This window comes from Balaenoptera musculus, chromosome X (genome assembly GCF_009873245.2).
Source record: "Balaenoptera musculus isolate JJ_BM4_2016_0621 chromosome X, mBalMus1.pri.v3, whole genome shotgun sequence".
Lineage (NCBI taxonomy): Eukaryota > Metazoa > Chordata > Mammalia > Artiodactyla > Balaenopteridae > Balaenoptera > Balaenoptera musculus.
In genome coordinates, this window is record NC_045806.1 from 97,643,627 (window position 1) to 97,664,647 (window position 21,021).

Consider the following 21,021-nt stretch of genomic DNA (forward strand, 5'->3'; position numbering starts at 1 on the left):
GAGGAAGAACAAGCAAAACCCAAAGTTAGCAAAAAGAAAGAAATCATAAAGATCAGATCAGAAATAAATGAAATAAAAACAAAGAAAACAATTAAAAAAATCAATAAAACTAAAAGCTGGTTCTTTGAGAAGATAATCAAAACTGATAAACCATTAGCCAGACTCATCAAGAAAAAGAGGGAGAGGACTCAAATCAATAAAATTAGAAATGAAAAAGGAGAAGTTATGACAGACTCCACAGAAATACAAAGCATCCTAAGAGACTACTACAAGAAACTGTATGCCAATAAAATGGACAACCTGGAAGAAATAGACAAATTCTTAGAAAGGTATAACCTTCCAAGACTGAACCAGGAAGAAATAGAAAATATGAACAGACCAATCACAAGTAATGAAATTGAGACCATGATTAAAAATCTTCCAACAAACAAAAGTCCAGGACCAGATGGTTTCACAGGTGAATTCTATCAAACATTAGGAGAAGAGCTAACACCCATCCTTCTCAAACTCTTCCAAAAAGTTGCAGAGTAAGGAACACTCCCAAACTCATTCTATGGGGCCACCATCACCCTGATACCAAAACCAGACAAAGATACTACAAAAAAAGAAAATTACAGACCAATATCACTGATGAAAATAGATGCAAAAGTCCTCAACAAAATACTAGCAAACAGAATCCAACAACACATTAAAAGGATCATACATCATCCTCAAGTGGAGTTTATCCCAGGGATGCAAGGATTCTTCAATATACGCAAATCAATCAATGTGACACATCATATTAACAAATTGAAGAATAAAAATCATATGATCATCACAATAGATGCAGAAAAAGTTTTTGACAAAATTCAACACCCATATATGATAAAAACTCTCCAGAAAGTGGGCATAGAGGGAACCTACCTCAACATAATAAAGCCCATATACAACAAACCCACAGCAAACATCATTCTCAGTGGTGAAAAACTGAAAGCATTTCCTCTAAGATCAGGAACAAGACAAGGATGCCCACTCTCACCACTATTATTCAACATAGTTCTGGAAGTCCTAGCCATGGCAATCAGAGAGGAAAAAGAAATAAAAGGAATACAAATTGGAAAAGAAGAAGTAAAACTGTCCCTGTTTACAGATGACATGATACTATACATAGAGAATCCTAATGATGCCACCAGAAAACTACTAGAGCTAATCAATGAATCTGGTAAAGTTGCAGGGTACAAAATTAATGCAGAGAAATCTCTTGCACTCCTATACACTAATGATGAAAAATCTGAAAGAGAAATTAAGGAAACACTCCCATTTACCACTGCAACAAAAATAGTAAAATAATTAGCAACAAACCTACCTAGGGAGACAGAAGACCTGTATGCAGCAAACAATAAGACACTGATGAAAGAAATTAAAGATGATACCAATAGATGGAGAGATATACCATGTCCTTGGATTGGAAAAATCAATATTGTGAAAATAACTATACTACCCAAAGCAATCTACAGATTCAATGCAATCCCTATCAAATTACCAATGGCATTTTTTACGGGGTTAGAACAAAAAATCTTAAAATTTGTATGGAGACACAAAAGACCCCGAATAGCCAAACAGTCTTGAGGGAAGAAAACGGAGCTGGAGGAATCAGACTCCCTGACTTCAGACTATACTACAAAGCTACAGTAATCAAGACAATATGGTACTGGTACAAAAACAGAAACATAGATCAATGAAACAAGATAGAAAGCACAGAGATAAAACCACACACCTATGGTCAACTAATCTATGACAAAGGAGGCAAGGATATACAATGGAGAAAAGACAGTCTCTTCAATAAGTGGTGCTGGGAAAACTGGACAGCTACATGTAAAAGAATGAAATTAGAACACTTCCTAACACCATACACAAAAATAAGCTCAAAATGGATTAGAGACCTAAATGAAAGACCGGACACTATAAAACTCTTAATGGAAAACATAGGAAGAACACTCTCTGACATAAATCACAGCAAGGTCTTTTTTGATCCACCTCCTAGAGTAATGGAAACAAAAACAAAAATAAACAAATGGGACCTAATGAAACTTCAAAGCTTTTGCACAGCAAAGGAAAGCATAAATAAGACGAAATGACAACTCTCAGAATGGGAGAAAATATTTGCAAACGAATCAATGGACAAAGGATTAATCTCCAAAATATAAAGACAGCTCATGCAGCTCAATATTAAAAAAAACAAACAACCCAATCCAAAAATGGGCAGAAGACCTAAATAGACATTTCTCCAAAGAAGACCTACAGATGGCCAAGAAGCACATGACAAGCTGCTCAACATCACTAATTATTAGAGAAATGCAGATCAAAACTACAATGAGGTATCACCTCACACCAGTTAGATTGGGCATCATCAGAAAATGTACAAACAACAAATGCTGTAGAGGGTGTGGAGAAAAGGGTACCCTCTTGCACTGTTGGTGGGAATGTAAATTGATACAGCCACTATGGAGAACAGTATGGAGGTTCCTTAAAAAACTAAAAATAGAATTACCATATGATCCAGCAATCCCACTACTGGGCATATACCCAGAGAAAACCATAATTCAAAAAGACACATGCACCCAAATGTTCATTGCAGCATGATTTACAATAGCCAGGTCATGGAAGCAACCTAAATGCCCATCGACAGACGAATGGATAAAGAAGTAGTGGTACATATATACAATGGAATATTAGTCAGCCATGAAACGGAACGAAATTGTGTCGTTTGTAGAGACGTGGATGGATCTAGGGACTGTCATACAGAGTGAAGTAAGTCAGAAAGAGAAAAACAAATATTGTATATTAACGCATGTATGTGGAACCTAGAAAAATGGTACAGATGAACCGGTTTGCAGGGCAGAAATTGAGACACAGATGTAGAGAACAAACATATCGACACGAAGGGCGGAAAGCAGCGAGGCGTGTTGGTGGTGGTGTGATGATTTGGGCGATTGGGGTTGACATGTATACACTGATGTATATAAAATTGATGACTAATAAGAACCTGCTGTATAAATAAATAAATAAATAGATAAATAAATAAATAAAAAGAGAGTACAATGTCAAAGTCCACAGCTCATACCCCATTCTCTCAACTCTTCACTCAAAGGCATTTGCTGTTAAGGGTGATAAAGATCCTTCTATCCATTGTTTGTATATAGAATTGCTTGAGTGAATGAAAAGGCAATGTCCTTGGAATGGAATTTTAGAGTGAAAGTTCTGTGTATTTCAAATGTTGAAAGAAAATGCCTACTGTATACTAAGCGTTTTAAATGGACATGATCAATCCATGTAAACGCACAGCTAAAGTGAAGTGAGAACTCAGTCTGGCCCCATCTCCTCAACAGCGCTGGGCCAGTTCAAGGATGGTAGACCAGTACTGCCCCACAGGGGCTTTGGAAATTTGTAGGAGAAAGGGTATTCTGTTGTCACAATGATTGGGAGGGTGGAATAAGGGGCTGGGACATTAGACGTGCTGCAGTGCATAGGGCAGTCTCACCAAATGAACAATTGTCCTGTGTCCCATACAATCTACAAATATTTTGGTGGGCATTCATGTTGGTGAAGAATCTTTATTATCCTGGGCCCAGAGCCTGGCTACATTTTACATATAAATTCATCCACAGTTTTTTGTTGTTTTTTTTTTCCTTTGTCATGTTTTTAATATACATTGAATTTTCCAGGAATGCAGCCACGATGTAAATAGAGAGTTAAAGGTTTTGGAAAGTTGCGTCACTGTGGCATTTTAAGTCCTAAACCAACATATTTTTATTGGTCTCTATTTATAACTAGTGCGTTCACAGTGATTCTATTTGTAATCTGACTATGCTACCACTATACCCAAGCTTATACATAATGATATATATGTTTATTATATAAATCACTTGCCTTTTGGTTCCTTTTATATTGTGTTTAGGGTGTGACGTTCATATTTTTTTAAAGTATGTGTATAGTAAATTATATCATCTATAAATTCTAAAAAAAATAGAGCGGTGGCCACTCGTGTTGGCTGAAAAAGAACATAGACTTATAGGATGGGGTAAGCCAAAGCCTGGAGCATATAAAGTTGAAAAAAGCTTTAAATTTGTGCATTTTGAGCAACATGCACTTTCCTAAACTTCTGGTCTGAGTGTAAATTCTTATATCTTTTGTGGTGGGCAGTGTTGGCAAATTGTACCAAAAATGGTAATAATAATCCAATCTCATTGGCATAGCAATTCTATTCTTAGAAACGTATCATAAAAAACTAAACAATGGTGACTTCCCTGGTGGCGCAGTGGTTAAGAATCCGCCTGCCAATGCAGGAGACACAGGTTCGAGCCCTGGCCCAGGAAGATCCCACATGCCGTGGAGCAACTAAGCCCGTACGCCACAACTACTGAGCCTGTGCTCTACAGCCCACGAGCCACAACTACTGAGCCTGCATGCCACAACTACTGAAGCCCACACACCTAGAGCCTGTGCTCTGCAACAAAGAGAAGCCACCACAATGAGAAGCCCGTGCACCGCAACGGAAGAGCAGCCCCTGCTCACTGCAACTAGAGAAAGCCCACACGCAGCAGCAAAGACACAACGCAGTCAAAAAAAAAAAAAAAAACTGAACAAAGGAATATGTAAAAATTTAGCTACAAGGATATCAACCATAATACTACTTATTAAAGTGAAAAAATTAGAAAGAATATCAATTTAATAATTAGATATTTATTTTGTTTTTTCTTTATCCTTAATAGACTTCATTTCTTTACAGCAGTTTTACATTCACAGCAAAATCGAGCAGAATATACAGAGTTCCTCTGTATTCCCTGCACTCCTCCCCTCACATGAACAGTCTCCCCCACAGTCAACACCCTGGCACCAGTGGTACATTTGTTACAATTCATTAACCTGTATTGATGCAACATTATCATTCAAAGTGCATGCTTTGCATTACAGTTCATTCGATGTTGTACAATCTGAATTTTGACAAATATATAATTACATGTATCCACCATTACAGTAGTATTACTGCCCTAAAAATCCTTGGTGCTCTGCCTATTCATCCCTTCCTCCCCCCCAACTCCTGGCAACCGCTGATCTTTTAAGTGTCTCCATAGTTTTGCCTTTTCTGGAAGGTCATAGTGTTGGAATCATTAACATGCAGGCTTTTCAAATTGGCTTTTTACACTTAGTAATAGGAATTTAGGTTTTCTTCATGTCTTTTCATGGCTTGATAGCTCATTTATTTTAGTGCTGAATAATATTCCATTGTCTGGATGCATCATGGTTTATTTATCAACTCACCTACTGAGGGACATCTTGGTTGCTTCCAAGTTTAAGCTACTTTGAATAAAGCCACTATAAACATGCATGAGCATGCTTTTGTGTGGATATAAGTTTTCAGTTCATTTGGGTAAATATCAAGGCACACAATTACAGGATCATTTGGTAATACTATGTTTAGTTTTGTAAGAATCTGCCAAATTGTCTTCCAAAGTGACTACACCATATTGCATTCCAACCAACAATGAATCAGAGTTCCTGTTGCTACACATCCTTGACAGCATTTGGTGTTGTCATTGTTTTGGATTTTCACCATTCTAATAGGTATATAGTGGAATCTTATTGTTGTTTTAATTTGCAATTTCCTAATGGCATATGATGTTGAGTATTTTTTCATATGCTTGCTTTCTATGTGTATATCTTTTCAAATGACATGTCTTTTCAGACCTCTTGATTATTTTTACCTGGGCTCTTCATTTTCTTATTGTTGAGTTATAAGTATTCTTTGTATATTTTTGATAACAGTCCTTTATCAGATATGCCTTTTACAAATATTTCCTCCCAGTCTGTGACTTGTCTTCACATTTTCTTGACAGTGTCTTTCATAGAGGATCTTTGTTTAAAAAAAATTAGGGCACTTCTATGAGGTAAAATACAGCCACTTCAAAAGATACCACAGAAGAATATTAGCATAAATGTGTCCTCACAGTGTATTGAGTGAAGCACTCAGATCTCAGATATGATGTGTGTGTGTGTGTGTTAATTGGAGAGACATATGGATAGCTAGATAGCTACATGTATTAGTCAGGGTTCTCCAGAGAAAGAGAACCAATAGGAAATTATCTATCTATCGATCTATCTATCATCTATCTATCTATACCTATATATGTAAAGGGATTGGCTCACATGATTATGGAGCCTAAGTCCCAAGATACGCAGTTGGTAAGCTGGAGACCCGGGAAAGCCAATGTATAGTTCCCGTCCTAGTCCAAAGGCCTGAGAAACAGGAGAGCCAATGATATAAATTCCAGTCCAAAATCTGGCCAAAATCTGGCAGGCTTGAGATGCAAGAATCACTGATGTTTCAGTTCGAGTCTAAAGGCAGGAAAAGACTAATGTCCCAGCTCAAGCTAGTCAGAGAGGAGGAGTTCTTTCTTGTTTGAAAGAAGATCAGACTTTTTGTTCTATTCAGGACTTCAGCTAACTGGATGAGGACCACCCATGTCAGAGAGAGCAATCTGCTTTACTCAGTCTACCAATTCAGATATGAATCACATCCCAAAACACCCTCATAGACACATCCAAAATAATGTTTGACCAAATATCTGAGCACCTCGTGGCCCAGTCATGTTCACATATAAGATTATCACAGGTCCACCCTTGTCAACATGGCCCCAATACACATCTCCTTAAATCACAATTAATCACCAAATAAAGACAATAAGAAGCTCATAATTCCATTTAACATGATACAGCTATCCCACGTACAACTGAAAACACACTAACCTCTTTCCCAGAAGAGGAGGTAGTCCTTGAGTGATGCTTACTCTTTTCCTTGATATCTCCTAACTTAAATACCATGAAGTAAAATGAACAACAATACTTAAATACTATGATATAAAGTCAATACATCTTATACTATATGTCCAGGGAATAAGAGAGTAAAGAAAACAAAGATCGATCTATCTATCTATCTATCTACCTACCTATCTATCTACCTACCTACCTATCTATCTATCTATCTAGATATACAAATGTATTCATGACAAAATAAGGAAGAAATATTCATGACGATTACAGTCCTATGTATGTAACTGGTCATGTGGTCATAGCTGGTATTTATAACTACCTTCTCTTGCTACCCATTCTGTTATTCCCTTTGCCTTCAGCAAGCACGTCAGTTGGTCATGTTGGTTGTTTACCTGGTGGGGTGACCCAAATCTTTATTTCTGAAAAGTCTGGGCCATTAGTAGTCCTGCCTAGATTGAGTTGTTGTAGTTTTACATTGACCTTAATCAATGGTCATGGTAATAATAAGAGAAACCCTAAGGGATTTCCCATATTCCAGACATTCTCTTCCTTACCCCCATCATGAAACAGTAGTCCAATTACCCTGCAGCAGTCAGGACCAATCACCCCAACCAGCACAATAACTCCCTTCTTTGCCTCTTGATTCAGAGGCATTATGATCCCAAAGTGGTCAGGTGGCAGCCTTAACTTGCAGTTCAGTGGAATCATGGTTGTGCCTCCTGTTGGAATCATTCCTGTCTTTGGAATTAAGACCTCTAGGTCTGCAGAGCATAAGGTCGTGTGAACAGGAAGCAAAAATTTTGGTAGAGAGTCACTATGGTTAATGGTGAGTGGTGCCACTCCCGTTTCCACCCCTTTTTTTTCTAGACCTGTGAATCCTGGCTATGGGAGAAACAGGACCATAAATTGAATGCTGATTCAATGCATATACAGCCTTCTGGAAAACTTTGTCCCCACCCTACAAGGTATTGCAACTAGCTGGCAGTATAACTGAGTTTTCAAAAGGCCATTACAACATTCTATCAAGCTACCTGCTTCAGAATGGTGGGGAACGTGGTAAGACCAGTGAATTCCATGATCATAGGCCCATTGCTGCACCTCTTTTGCTGTGAAGTGAGTTCCTGAATCAGAATCAATGCTGTCTGGAATACTATAATGATGGATAAAACATTCTATAAGTCCATGGATGGCAGTTTTGGCAGAAGCATTGCATGGAGGGAAGACAAATCCATATCCACAGTAAGTGTCTATTCCAGTAAGAAAAAAAAACACTTCTCCTTCCATCATGGAAGAAGTCCAGTATAATCAATCTGCCATCAGATAACTGGCTGATTACCCTAGGGAATAGTGCCATATCAAGATTCAGCATTGGTCTCTGCTGCTAGCAGATTGGGCACTCAGCAGTAGCCTTAGCCAGGTTGGCCTTGGTGGATGAAAGTCCATGTTGCTGAGCCCATGAATAACCTCTATTCCTGCCACTATGACTACGTTGTTCATGAACCCATTGGGCTATGAGAGGGGTGGCTGTGGAAAGAGGCTGACTGGTATCCACAGGAAGCATCGTTCTATCCATTTGATTATTAAAATTCCCTTCTACTGAGGTCATCTTTTGATGAACATTCATCTGGGACACAGATATTTTCACATTTTTGGCCCATTCAAAGAGTTCTATCCACATACCTCTTTCCCAAATTTCCTTGTCACCAATTTTCCAATCATGTTTCTTCCAAGTCTCTGACCATCCAGCCAAACCATTGGCCAAACTGACCATGAATCAGTATATAATCTCACATCTGGCCATTTTTTCTTCCAAACAAAGTGAACAACCAAGTGTACTGCTTGAAATTCTTCCCAAGGGGAAGATCTCCCTTTATCCCTTCAGTAATGTCCCAGAGAGGGGTTGCAGTGCTACAGTTGTCCACTTTTGGGTGGTACCTGCTTATCATGCAGAACTATCTGTAAATCAGGCCCAGATCTTCTCTTCCTCTAGCAACTGATTATAGCGAACTCCCCTTGAGGCTATAGGTACAGGTTGGGAGAGAGAAAGTTGTGTAACAAAAATGGGGACTAATGGCATTCGGTCCACTTATTCATGTAACTTACTTGTGCCTTTAGGGCCTGCTTGGACCCAATCACGTATATAACAATTCCATTTGATGATGGAATGCTGTTATGCACACCCAGTTTCATGGCTTGGTGGGTCAGATAACACCCAGTTTCTGATGGGCAGCTCAGGTTACATGGTAACTTTGTGGCCCATGGTTAAGCGTTCAGTCTCTACTAAGTCCCAGTAGCAGGCCAAGAGCTGTTTCTCAAAAGTGGTGAAGATAAACGCAGAGGGTGGCAGGGCTTTGCTCACAAGTCCTAATGTCCCTGCTGCACTATTGATTCTGCTGGATCATATTTGCTTGACAGCCTGGACCTATCACAGAGGCTTCTCATTTTTGGGTCCCACTCAAAACTAGCAGCTTTTTGGGTCACTCACTAGGTGGCCAGAATAACACACTCAAATGAGGGATATGTTGCCTCCAAAAATCCAGTGACGCCTACTAAAAACCCTTAGAAATTTTACTGAAGTAGAAAGTCCCTGAAATTTGTCGAATTTATTACCCTCTGATGGGCAAAATTCTTACAAATAAGTCTAAAATAGTTGCTACCTCTTACTAGCCCAATTAGCATAATGTCATCAATGTAATGGACCAATATTGTGGAATGAGAAGGCATTCAAGATGTCTACAAACTAAATTATGGCACAGGGTGGAGAGTTGATATACTCCTGAGGTAGGACAATGAAGGTGCATTGCTGGCCTTGCCAACTGAACGCAAACTGTTTCTGGCACTCTTTACTAAAAGATCTAGAGAAAAAAGCATTTGCTGGATCAATAGCTTCATACCAGGTACTAGGGGATGTGTTTATTTGCTGGAGAAATGAAACCACATCTGATACAGCAGCTGCAAATGGAATCTGCTCCTGGTTTGGCTTGCGATAATCCACTCTTATTCTCCAAAATCGATCTGTGTTCTGCACAGGACAAATATGTGAGTTGAATGGGGAGGTATTGGGAATCACCACCCCTGTTTATCTCACGTCCTTGATCATAACACTAATCTCTGCAACCCCTCCAGCAATGCAGTGTTGCTTTTCGTTTACTATTTTTCTAGGTAGAGGTGTTGCTTCCTCTTAGTCTTTCACACCATAAGGGAACTACAGGTCAGGGAACCAATGTGAGGCTGCTGAGTATATCTATTCAAATTATGCATTTTGGAACTGGAGGAATAATCACGTGATGAATTTGGGGACTCACTGTGCCGACTGTGAGATAGACTGGAGCTAAAACTCCACTGATCACCTGACCTCTGTCTGTGGATCACAGTGACCTTTTGGGTCTTGTGGAGTTAGTGTCAGTTTAGAGTCAGTGTCTAGTAGTCCCCAAAAGGTTTGATTATTTCCTTTTTCCCAATGCACAGTTACCCTGCTAAAAGACCACAGACACTTTTATGAGAGGCTGGAAGAAAGATGAACAGTATAAATATTTCGTAGTGTGCTGAGGTCCTTCCTCAAGAATCATAGCCTGCCCTTCGTTTTGGGTCTGTAAACTGGCTCAATACTATGAATTAATTTTGGGGGGGCATGACTCTTTGTTTTTATGATTCAGGTTAGACATTTGTTCACTTGAACTAGAACTTTCCTGCTTGTATGGATTAAGTAAGAATTAAGAAAGTTTCCTATCCTTTTCACTTCTAGGAACACCATGATCAACTAGCCAATGCCACAGGTCTGTGCTAGTCAGACTATTCTGACTCCTTCTTTGACTATACTGTCCATTGTGGTAACAATACTCACCTTGCCTTTGGCAGTTGAGTGCTGCCACTTGGTCCCTGCCACCCCAGAATTCAATTACTCCCATTGCATTTAGGTTTCCCAATTGAAAAATACAGTTCCCACTGTATGTTCTGGCCTAAAGAGAAGAGCAAGCACAGAGCTCTTCAAGGATGTCAGAGTTCAGGTCACAAATTTATATCTCATTGTATTGGTAAAAGGTGTCTCTTCTGGACCCTCCCAGGGTGGGTGAGTAGATCTAAAATGACAAATCCACTTTAAAATTCCTATTTCTCTAAAACTTTGAATTCCTTCCTCTACATTAGACCAAGGTAGGTCCAGCATTTCTAACTTGCTCACTTTGGTCTGCCTTTTGGTCCATGTTTTAGCCAACCAACCAAACTGTCAGAGCCTTTTCTAACTCTCCAACCTGTAACATTAAATGCAGAATCTTTGATTAGTGAGCACGTATCAATAAATTTGGGCTGATCCAACTTTATATTCCTTCCACCATTATCCCACACCTTTGATATCCATTCCTACCCATTTTCTCTAGACATCTGTCTGCATAAGATAGAAAACTCAAGTAGTTCTTTTGGAGTAGAGTGCACCTCCCCATGGGTCACAGTTTGTGTCTCACCTTTAGAGTCCTGCTGGAACTTGAATCTAGTTACAGAACTAGAAGCAATGATTGGTGATGGAGTGGGTCCTGAGGAGACTCAGAATTCTTTTGCATGGCAACTACCTCAGGAGAAGCCATTACGGTTTCCTCAGGTAATGCTGGATTAATCCCCTCAAATGGGGGTAAAGAGGCTGCTACCACTGAGGGTGGAGAGACTTCTTCCACTGGCAAAGAATACTTGTCAGAATTTAGGGGCTCAGTGTCCTCAGCTTCATCAGGGTCTTCCCACACATCCCCATTCCAATTTACAGGATGTCATTCTTTTGCAATCAATGCCCTCATGTTAAACCACAGACCATGTGAGACTGAGAGTTCAGTTTGCATTGTAATTTAACCAACTGCAGGAAGAGATACTGCATTTGATTTTCCCTTGAACTGGGAATTCAAATCTCTGAGCTCATTTTTTGCTTTCCCCACTTTGTCCGGCAACATCAGATCTTCCTCTTCTTAAAAGGTCATCAGTCCTATCAGATTAGAACTCTATCCTTATGACTTCATTTAACCTTAATGACTTCCTAAAAGCTCTACTCCAAATATAATCACATTCAGGGTTGGGGCTTCAACATGTGAATTTTGGGAGACACAATTCAGTTTATAACAATAGATAATAGCATACTCAATGAGACCATTTCAAATTATTATCCACAAATATTTCAAGTTGTTAAGACATCAAGAAACACTGCAGTGGATTTGTTGTTGTTGTTGTTATAGGAATGATCGCTTCAGTGGTAATGAGTGTAGAGCAAGTAGGGATCCATTTTTCAGAGAAAAGGCTACAACTGGAAATTTGAGGGCTTGGCAATGGTCTGGTGGTTCCAGGCAACTGGAACTGTGCCAACTGTATCCCATACATATTGGTATATTGACCTTGGGAATTTTTTGGGAAGAGGCAATTGGCAAAGGGGCCTTCTGAGAGGAAGGGAATCAAGTACTAGACCCTTTTTCTAAGAAGTTCAAAGTTATTGCAGTATATCTTATGCCCTGAGGTGTCGCTTACTAATGTGATCGTTCAAGAAGCAACATCAGTTTTACTACCCACCCCCTCTGCCAACCAGGGGTACTCATTTTTATTGAGAAGAAGTTTGAACTGTGACTTCAGCTGCATATGAGAGCTTCATTTAAGAAAGGAGAGGATTGGTTCCTAGTGTCAGGGAGGAATAAATTTTTCTCTACTCTTCTAGGTTCTTCTGGCTGGTCTAAGAATTAAATTGACATGAGTAGGTTAACATGAGAAAATCAAACAAAAGTTTAATAACATGTATATATGAGAGAGACCCAGGAAAACTGAGTAACTTGCCAAAATGGCTGAAGCTGTCGCCTTAAATATCATCTTCAGCTAAAGACAAAAGGGGATGTTGGGAATAGGGGTTTGGGACTTCAAAGGGGAGGAAGGCAATTTATATGGAGATGGAAAAGCAAATGTTTGGTAAATAAATGTATACTGGGCCAGGCAGAGACAGTGGGAGACAGAGAGGAATTGTAACAAACAGACTTTGCTAGGTTCCTCCCTGTCTGCACACCTAGTTCATATTATAGTTATCTGTGGTGATAGCTCCCTTCCTGGAACAGGTCCTATATCTACATTCTTTAGGCATTTAGGGGGAAGGTCAAAGTTTCTTTCTGAGTTTTTTGGGCCTTGATTGTTCTCAGCTCAAAATAATCATCTGCATGCCAGAGAGACATTTTGAGGTGGCAAGTTTTGCTCCCCTATGCTGGTATGGCATGTTCCTCCTGCTGGACTTCTGTTGATCCCTCCTGGCTCCATGAAGATGCCAAAACAAATAAAGATGTGTTTGAGACATTGTCTACTGTGGCATGCATCGTATATAGGTGAGTGTAACACTGGAAGAAGAAGCTTCCTTTTTCTTTCTCTTACACTCTATTAGATGGCTTGTGTAGATCACTTGGAAACTCCTTAATGTATACAGGAGTCTGTACCAGTCTGAACTGGTACCAGTCAGTCTGGAACAGTCTGAACCATCTGTTCTTATGTGGACCAACTGATATATAATGTAGTAAAAACAGCTGCAGAAAGTGGGCGAGAAGTCTTATCAGATTTTCCAATATTTTCTCCCACTGGGCAATAGTAACCGGGTTTGATCTCTTGGATTGTTTAAAGCCCTGAAGATTTGGGACTTATCATAGGAAAGGAAGACCCAACAAGGGAAGAAACAATATTTTCCAGTAAACCAGTTGGGAGTTTGGGATCAAAATATTTTAAATATTAAGAAAAATGTACCACAGGATGATGAAGGATATATCCATTAGATAATAGATGAAAAGAGAAAGAAATATGGATATGGATAAAGAGATTATATATATATATATATATAAAATATACATATATATACAGTATCCATATATATATTCACACAGTATACACAGTATCTATCTATCTATCTACCTATCTATGTCTATATTTATATTTATAATTTTACCTCATGCAACTAACAGTCATTATGTCTGTGGCTAATTTTTATCCATACAGTTAAATTTTTCAACGAGAAAGTGTTGATTCTTAATAAGAAATACATATAAATTATTTTTAATTTTAAAAAGAATGCTCTCTTCCTAGAAGAAAGAATTTCAAAAAGAAAGAATTCTCATTCTGAGGATGTTAACCCTTTGTAGGTATGTTTGTATAAGTGAGAGTCAATGTTTAGAAGGCTATTCAACTCATCTGTAGGCCACTGGTTTTTTGCAGGGAAAGTGATTATTTTTTGTGATAGCATATGGATTTCTGTTACTTTATGTGAATCATCATTGTTGATGTAAGTCATCTAGGAGTTAACAAAATAATTAAGTGCTACATTTTCCTTATTATCTCAATCCATTCTTGCTTCAGTCACCTCACGTGGTTAATTCAGCTTGTCAAGTTTGGATCTTTCTTTTGTTGATATGTGAGGCCAGCAAACAGTTTCCCACTCTCAGATCCCTGTGGATAAAAAAAAAAGAAGAAAAGTCAAAATAGAATGTGCTTTCCTTCAGATTGTCCTCTCATTTTGCTACAGACCTCAAAAGATCAGGAAAAAAAAGGGATTTTTCCAAAACATTTTATTTAGCAGATCTAATTTAGGGATATAAAATGTAACAATAATTAATACTTGGCTTTCCATAATAAAAATATATATGTTTTGCAAATTGTGAGAGATGAATTTCTCTGGGAATCCTGTATAATCTTATTTCACAGAGCTGGCATTTGTGTCAACATTTTTGTTCCTCAAAAGAAATGTTTGAGGTGTCAGTCTTGCTTTGTGTATGGGGGTAGAGGGGGCAGCAGCGGGAGCAGGGGGTAGTGGTTACTTCATGTAGTTCTGTAGAGCATGGAGCACAAGAAAAGGGCATTGGAGAACCAGGAAGAAAGCCTCATCAATTTGCCTCCTCTCTTTTTCTCCATACGTGCAAATATACCACCTGTCCAGTGCTCTAGTATTGCCGTGGTCAGGGACATACAAGCAGTGTGGTTTGGGGGGAAAGTTGAAGGACTGAGCAAGACTGTCTCTGAAATATCTGCTTGGTAGCCTAAGATTCATTTAAACTACTAAATACCTCTATTAGGATTACCCAGATCATTGGTCAGAGGCAAACTTAAAGATGAATAGGGACTCATTTGTGCCTCAGTTTCCTTATATGTAAAATGAGAATAATTGAGTCGTTGTGGGAATAAAATGGGATAATAAAATACTTACAGTAGTATATATCATATAGTGCTCACAGAATCATAGCTATTATTGTTATTATTATGCGGTTCTTGGGCGTTATGTGGGTGAGGTGAATAAAGATGGAGCCATGGAAAGGAAAGGGGATTAGGTAATACCTGGAAATGATACAAACAAAATGAGAAGAATACAGTTTCATTTGCTATCTGAGAAACTTACCTGAAGTTTACATTTTCAAAGAAAAAAGACGACATTTATACCTTTGTATACCCCTGCAATCAGAGTTCACATGTTTGTGTACCATCTTCTTAAATGACATTTCTTCTTAGTCCCAGGAAAGAGCACTGGAGTCCAAGCCTCAGAGAATTACTTAGGGCTCAATACTGGGCACCTAAGGAAGTGGAGGCCAGGCTTAAAATCCCAAGAACTAGAGAAATAATTATTTTCATTAAGGGAACTCCCAGGGGAGGGAGGTTTGTATTATAATTAGTATAATCATTGTTATCCTGGTAGAGGAACCGACATGAGCTAATGTTGGAAGCTGAGTAGGTGTTCGTCAATTGAATGAGAGACCCTGAGGGCGGGGTGATTGGAGGGGTGTTCAGGAAGAGAGAGTTGTGTGAGCCAAAGCAGACAGGCGTGAGCGAGCATTAGGCTTGAAAAAAAGCAGTTTAAGTCCTTTTGTGATGCTTGAACATAGAATGCAAGAGAGAGATGGCAAAGAGAAAAAAAGCCAGCGAGGCAGGGAAGAATCAGATTTCCGGTGGTCTTGTAGACTGTAACAAGAAATCTGGATTTTCCTTTTATAATTAATAAGGTTTTATGGCTGAAGACTCAAGAGCGGGAGACTAGAAGAGTATAGCAAGAAGCCAGATAAGGAATGATGGGGGCTGAAACTAAGAAATATCAGTGGGGACTGTAAGGAAGATAAGGATACAAGAGAAGGTAAGAATCCATAAGTGGAGGTAGTTACAATAAAAAAGTAAAGCACACATGATCTTCCAATTAAAGATTTTATTTATATGAGATGTTTTACAAAATTATTTAAAATATGAAGTCATGTTTGCTTATACATTTAGCTATTTGTTTTTATTGATAATAATAGATTACATGAAATTAGGACTTTCCCAGAAAGTGGAGCCAGAGTATTTTTGGATCTATAGCCCTGGAATCTGGCAAAGACACCAAGCTTCTGTAACTTTATTTCTACCTCAGAGGTCAGTATTGGTCTAGGAAGGTCCTAGATAACCTGATATAATATGGGGCTGGTGCAGAATGAAATCTCTAACTTCTAAAATTAGGATTCATACTCTAAGTTAACTCTAGGTACCTCACTCAGTTTCAGGCACTCCTCAAACTTAGGAGTTCTAATAGTGTTGAAAGGAGATCTATGGACCAGCGATTGGTATAGAAGAATTCCACAGAATTCTATAAATTCTGGAACAAGCAGTATCCATAGGTACAGGTTAAGTCTACCCCATGGTCTATATTTTCAAAGCCACATTGCATTGCCCTGACAGGTAGGTTTGTTGTGTGACACCAAATGTGTCATTTGCTGGATCTCTTTGTCCTCCTTGGGTGTCAAAATTCCATTTTGACATAATCTTTTCCTATGCCCATTAAGGGTTTATTACAAAGTAAAGAGTTAAATAAGCCACCCAGATATTTTGGGAAGCAACCCAGAACCAAAGCATCAATAATAAAACTCAAGTCAACTTCCTATATATCAAAGCACCACATCCCAAAGGTCAAGGATGTAAAAAATGACCTTTACATTTTATACACTAAACACTGTTTAGTTATTTTCAAAAAATTATCAGAGAGCATAGAAACCTTCAAACAGTAGTTAGATAGAAAATGGATAGAAAGTTTAAAAAGTGTTTATTCAGACTTTAGTGAACAGTCAAATATTTGTTTATTGCAAATCTATGTTATTATACATTTTACTTCCTATAACTGTAAATAAAAGCTAAAGTGTAGGAGTACATGTGATCTAATCTATATTCCTAACCCTACTCAATAAGTAGCTATATCTTAAATACAGACTTATGCTCAAGCGAAATATAAAAGGATTATTATTTATAATATAAAGTAGAAGGCAAATGCCTAGAACCTGAATAACTGGTACCAATCTATTGTAGTATACTGCACTTAGAAGTGCTCATTTCTTTTAGCATAATGTCTTGTAAATAATGTAATGAGTTAAAAGACTGGCCTTGGTTCAAGAGGAAAGCTTGATGAAAATGGATCTAAGAACCAATAAAAACTCCAGCATATCTCAAGGAGAAATCTGAAACCCCAAATCATCATTCATAACTTCCTATTAATTATAATTTGAGATAAATCCCCAGTTACTTCTTGGTTATGGATACATTTCCCCAGTGACAGTCTTGTACAGATAGACCAGAAAAAAAAAAAGCTGGGCAATTCTTGAAAGTCACTGGAGGATAAAACTTAGAGTTACATTTGGTTTCCTGTTCTAGAAGAGTGAAGGAAGATTACATCAAGGAGAAAAACTTGTTATTTTCCTAAAGCCATTAAAAGATAATTCAGGGATATCTCAAACCAAGTAACCATGTTGATAACATGCATTCCACTCTCATGTTTAAGACACAAAGGTCTCCATTTCTCTAAGGGAACTGCTTTTTCGGCATGACACACTCTCTCTCTTGCCTTGGAGCCAAGTAATTGGAACCCTAAACACACGGCGGAGCTTCTGTTGGAACCGGTTTCCAACAAAACAATACAAAAAGGGATTAATGCAGCTGTTGGTGAATCCCAGGAGGATGGCAAAAGGAAGTGCCAGGTCAATGACTGCTATAACTTCACAGCTATTAATGACACCCATCCAGGCCAGAGCATCCAGGAAGGTCAGAACATGGAAGGGAAGCCAACAGATGATGAACGCCAGAACAACAGCAGCTGCCATCTTCAGAACTTGGTCACGAGTTATTCTGTTCTTCCCATAGCTATTGGTCTTCAGTAGGTGTTTTCTGATTCCAAAATAGCATGTTGCTATGAATATTAAAGGGATAATAAAACCAAGGATATTTTTCATTAAGGCAATCCCAGCTGACCATTGGGCATATTTCTCAGGTGGGAAAGCCATGATGCAAGCATTCACTCCTAAATATTCAATTGTTCTGACATCTCGGAAGTAAAATGTTGGCAATGAGGACAGACAGGCCATACACCAAACAAGTGGAACTATATAAGATGCTTGCCAGGGATTTCTTCTTTGAGACAGAAAGGGGTAGATGACAGATTGGTACCTATCAACACTCATGCAGGTGATAAAAAAAATGCTTGCAAACATGTTCAGGGTCAAGAAAGAACCAAAAACTTTGCACATTACAGGTCCAAAGAGCCAGTCATATCTGTAAGAATAATAGGTTGCCCAGAGAGGAAGAGTAGCCAAAAGCAGTAAGTCAGCCACAGCCAGGTTGAAGATGTAAATGCTGGAAACCTTTTTAGGACCCTTTTGACAACAAAACAGTGTAACCACTATAGTATTGACAAGAAATCCAACCACAAAAATAATGTAGTAGAGAATAGGAATTGCATCTAAATGCTTATCTGATGGCTTATGTGAGCAGTTAAAGGTAGACTCATTGCCAGAAATGTTCACAAGTCCGACGTGAAGACTGCTGGTAATGTTTCTGCTTATGGTGGCAAGGGTGAAGTTGTCCTTCATATTGATTGAAATGTCAGCAGCTCCTAATTCTTACACCTTCTGGGGAAAAAAAAACAACAAAAAAAACCAACAAAAACCTCTCAGAGCACATACAGAATTTAGGACATCATCAAGTCATTAGCATTTTAAAAGTTTGTTGAAAGCAAAAAATGGTGGATGGTTATAGACAATGTTGGGAAACGGAAGCATGCCTTATGAAATAAGAATGGATTTTACTTCTTGACGAAGAAAAGAGAGTTTTCTCAATAATACCAAGAAGTTAAAAGACATTCTAGCATCAAGACTGAAAATTCTGAACAAAACTACATTTTGCCCATCTTTTCTATTATGTTGTGAAAAGGTTTAAAGAAAATTAATATTTCAAAAGGTTAGCCAGAATAGGAAACGCGTGAAAGAAGAAGGAACTAAGAAATAAGACAAGTTAGCATTTCAAAAACACTTAAGCACATATCTCACTCTATATACTTTCTAGAAACCACACTGCTGCCTGCTATTGCGTAGAGAAATGCCTTATTCAAGTAACTAATTATATACAAATCATTCCAGCAATGGAAAATATAAGTAACATAAACTATGGAAAAAATAAGTAAGTGTACAAAAGATTGAAAGAGAATATGCAAAAAGGAACATATTGGGATGGGGGATTATGGTTGGTTTTTACTGATTAAAAATAATTCCTTTAGTTCTACTTTTCGATTTTTTTCACAATAATAATATAATTACGAGGTAGTTATGGGATATGTGCATATTTTTAAAAGCCCCCATCACATTTTAATAGAGACTATTACTTTTACATATAGATACTTAAGTTTAATCCATTTAAAAGAAAATCTATTTTCTTTTTCAATTAGGAAAAGAAAAAGAAAAAAATAGCCAAATCTGATTTAGGGTCAAATAGAAAAAGTTATATTGCTCAATGAAATAAGAATTGAATATCAATGATTAATCATGATATAATTGTATCATTTTTTCCTTTGCTATTTTAGTTTAACACAACTAAGTAGTAACAGTGCTACTTGGCTCTCAAATGTTTTGATCAATATTCAGGTTTTTGTGATACTGTTAGTTTTAGTAGCAACTTTATTTTAAAACAAAAGAAAATTAGCTGAAGATAAACACAGTAAAGGAACAACTATTCCTTTAGATAGTTTCAAAACACAGATAAATAAACTACTCAGTGAAAATGTAATCAGCAAAGAATCTCCTAATAAACAGCAAACTTACAATTTTTGTCTAAAGCTTATTCTTTCATAATCTTGACCTAACAAATTAACATGAAAGAATCTAAAATAAACCCACTTGAAGACTTACTGGTTGTTGGAGTTTAAAGCTTAGTTATCATAAATCAGCTTGCCTAGTTCCTAAGTGCACCCCTGTAAGAGAAACAGCAGTTAAATAATTTAGGAGTTTTGCAAAATAGTGTTAAAATACAGGAAAAAGGAAAAGTTCATCCATAAAAAATATTTTCATTTAATGTATGTTCTACTTTCCAAACAGAGTATATATAAATTGTGCAGACCTACCTTAAAAATTCAGGCTGAAGAATGCTTTTAATTCTGTGCTTATTCGTTCCCTTAGACTCGGGGACGTAATAGCACCAGATCTCTGGTTTCCTTCTTATATGTTCGGTCTGTCCACTGGGAGCCTTCAACCTACATAATTCTAGGGCTGACTTATGAACACTTGCCAGCTTTCCAGAGTTTTTTTTTTTTTTTTTTTTTTGGCTGCAAAACATTAATCTGAAATTCTCACTGTCTCCAATCATAACAGCTCATTCAAATAAATCTCAAACAAAAAAATGAAGTTTCCACAAATGTGTTAGAGAATTTTGAAGTCAGTGGCTTACTTTAAAAGAAGAATATAATTATTTGCAGAATTTTCTCTTTCTTTTACCCTGATACTGGCATTCTAAAATGAGTTAAGGAGTGGAGACTAGGGAATTTATTCTAGTAGTAGAGTCTTTGTCCATCAGCATCTTTCGCAACCTTCATTACTTTTTGAAAAATTTACCCCTGCTTATTAAAGAACAGCAGCAACTTTACTTGAAGTCTAAAATTTCTCCCTTGCTTTAAGCAATTTTTGTTGGCTTGTTGCTGGAGAGGTGGTGATAGTAGGGATATAATTCTCATGTCTTCTAAAAGAAGTATTAACATGTAGCATCTCCTTTCATGGGTCTCTGTCATATTTGCGGTTTAAATACAAAGCACACAGGGTGAGAAGGATTAGGCAGCTACTGCAGCCTAGATCACGGTTGTTTTTCTTTTTGTGGGAGTGGGGGTGATTAGCCTTACACAATAACTCTAGTAGAAGCAGGAGTGACAAAAAGAAGAAAGTTAAGTACATAAGAAGTGATAAT

General features: G+C 37.9%; 1 protein-coding gene across 1 annotated transcript; it reads right to left on the minus strand.

Annotated features, from left to right (window-relative positions):
- Nucleotides 1-17,576: 17,576 nt before the first annotated feature.
- Nucleotides 17,577-20,234, minus strand: AGTR2 (angiotensin II receptor type 2). The gene is made up of 3 exons (XM_036839947.1): nucleotides 20,189-20,234; nucleotides 19,977-20,038; nucleotides 17,577-18,704 (listed from the first exon to the last, which is right to left on the minus strand). Exon 3 carries the CDS (start codon nucleotides 18,663-18,665, stop codon nucleotides 17,577-17,579), a length of 1,089 nt encoding a protein of 362 aa, XP_036695842.1. The 5' UTR covers nucleotides 18,666-18,704; nucleotides 19,977-20,038; nucleotides 20,189-20,234.
- Nucleotides 20,235-21,021: the final 787 nt, after the last annotated feature.

Excerpts from the sequence above, each read along its gene's own strand:
- AGTR2 (XM_036839947.1), bottom strand. The coding sequence starts at position 18,665 with ATGAAGGACAACTTCACCCTTGCCACCATAAGCAGAAACATTACCAGC.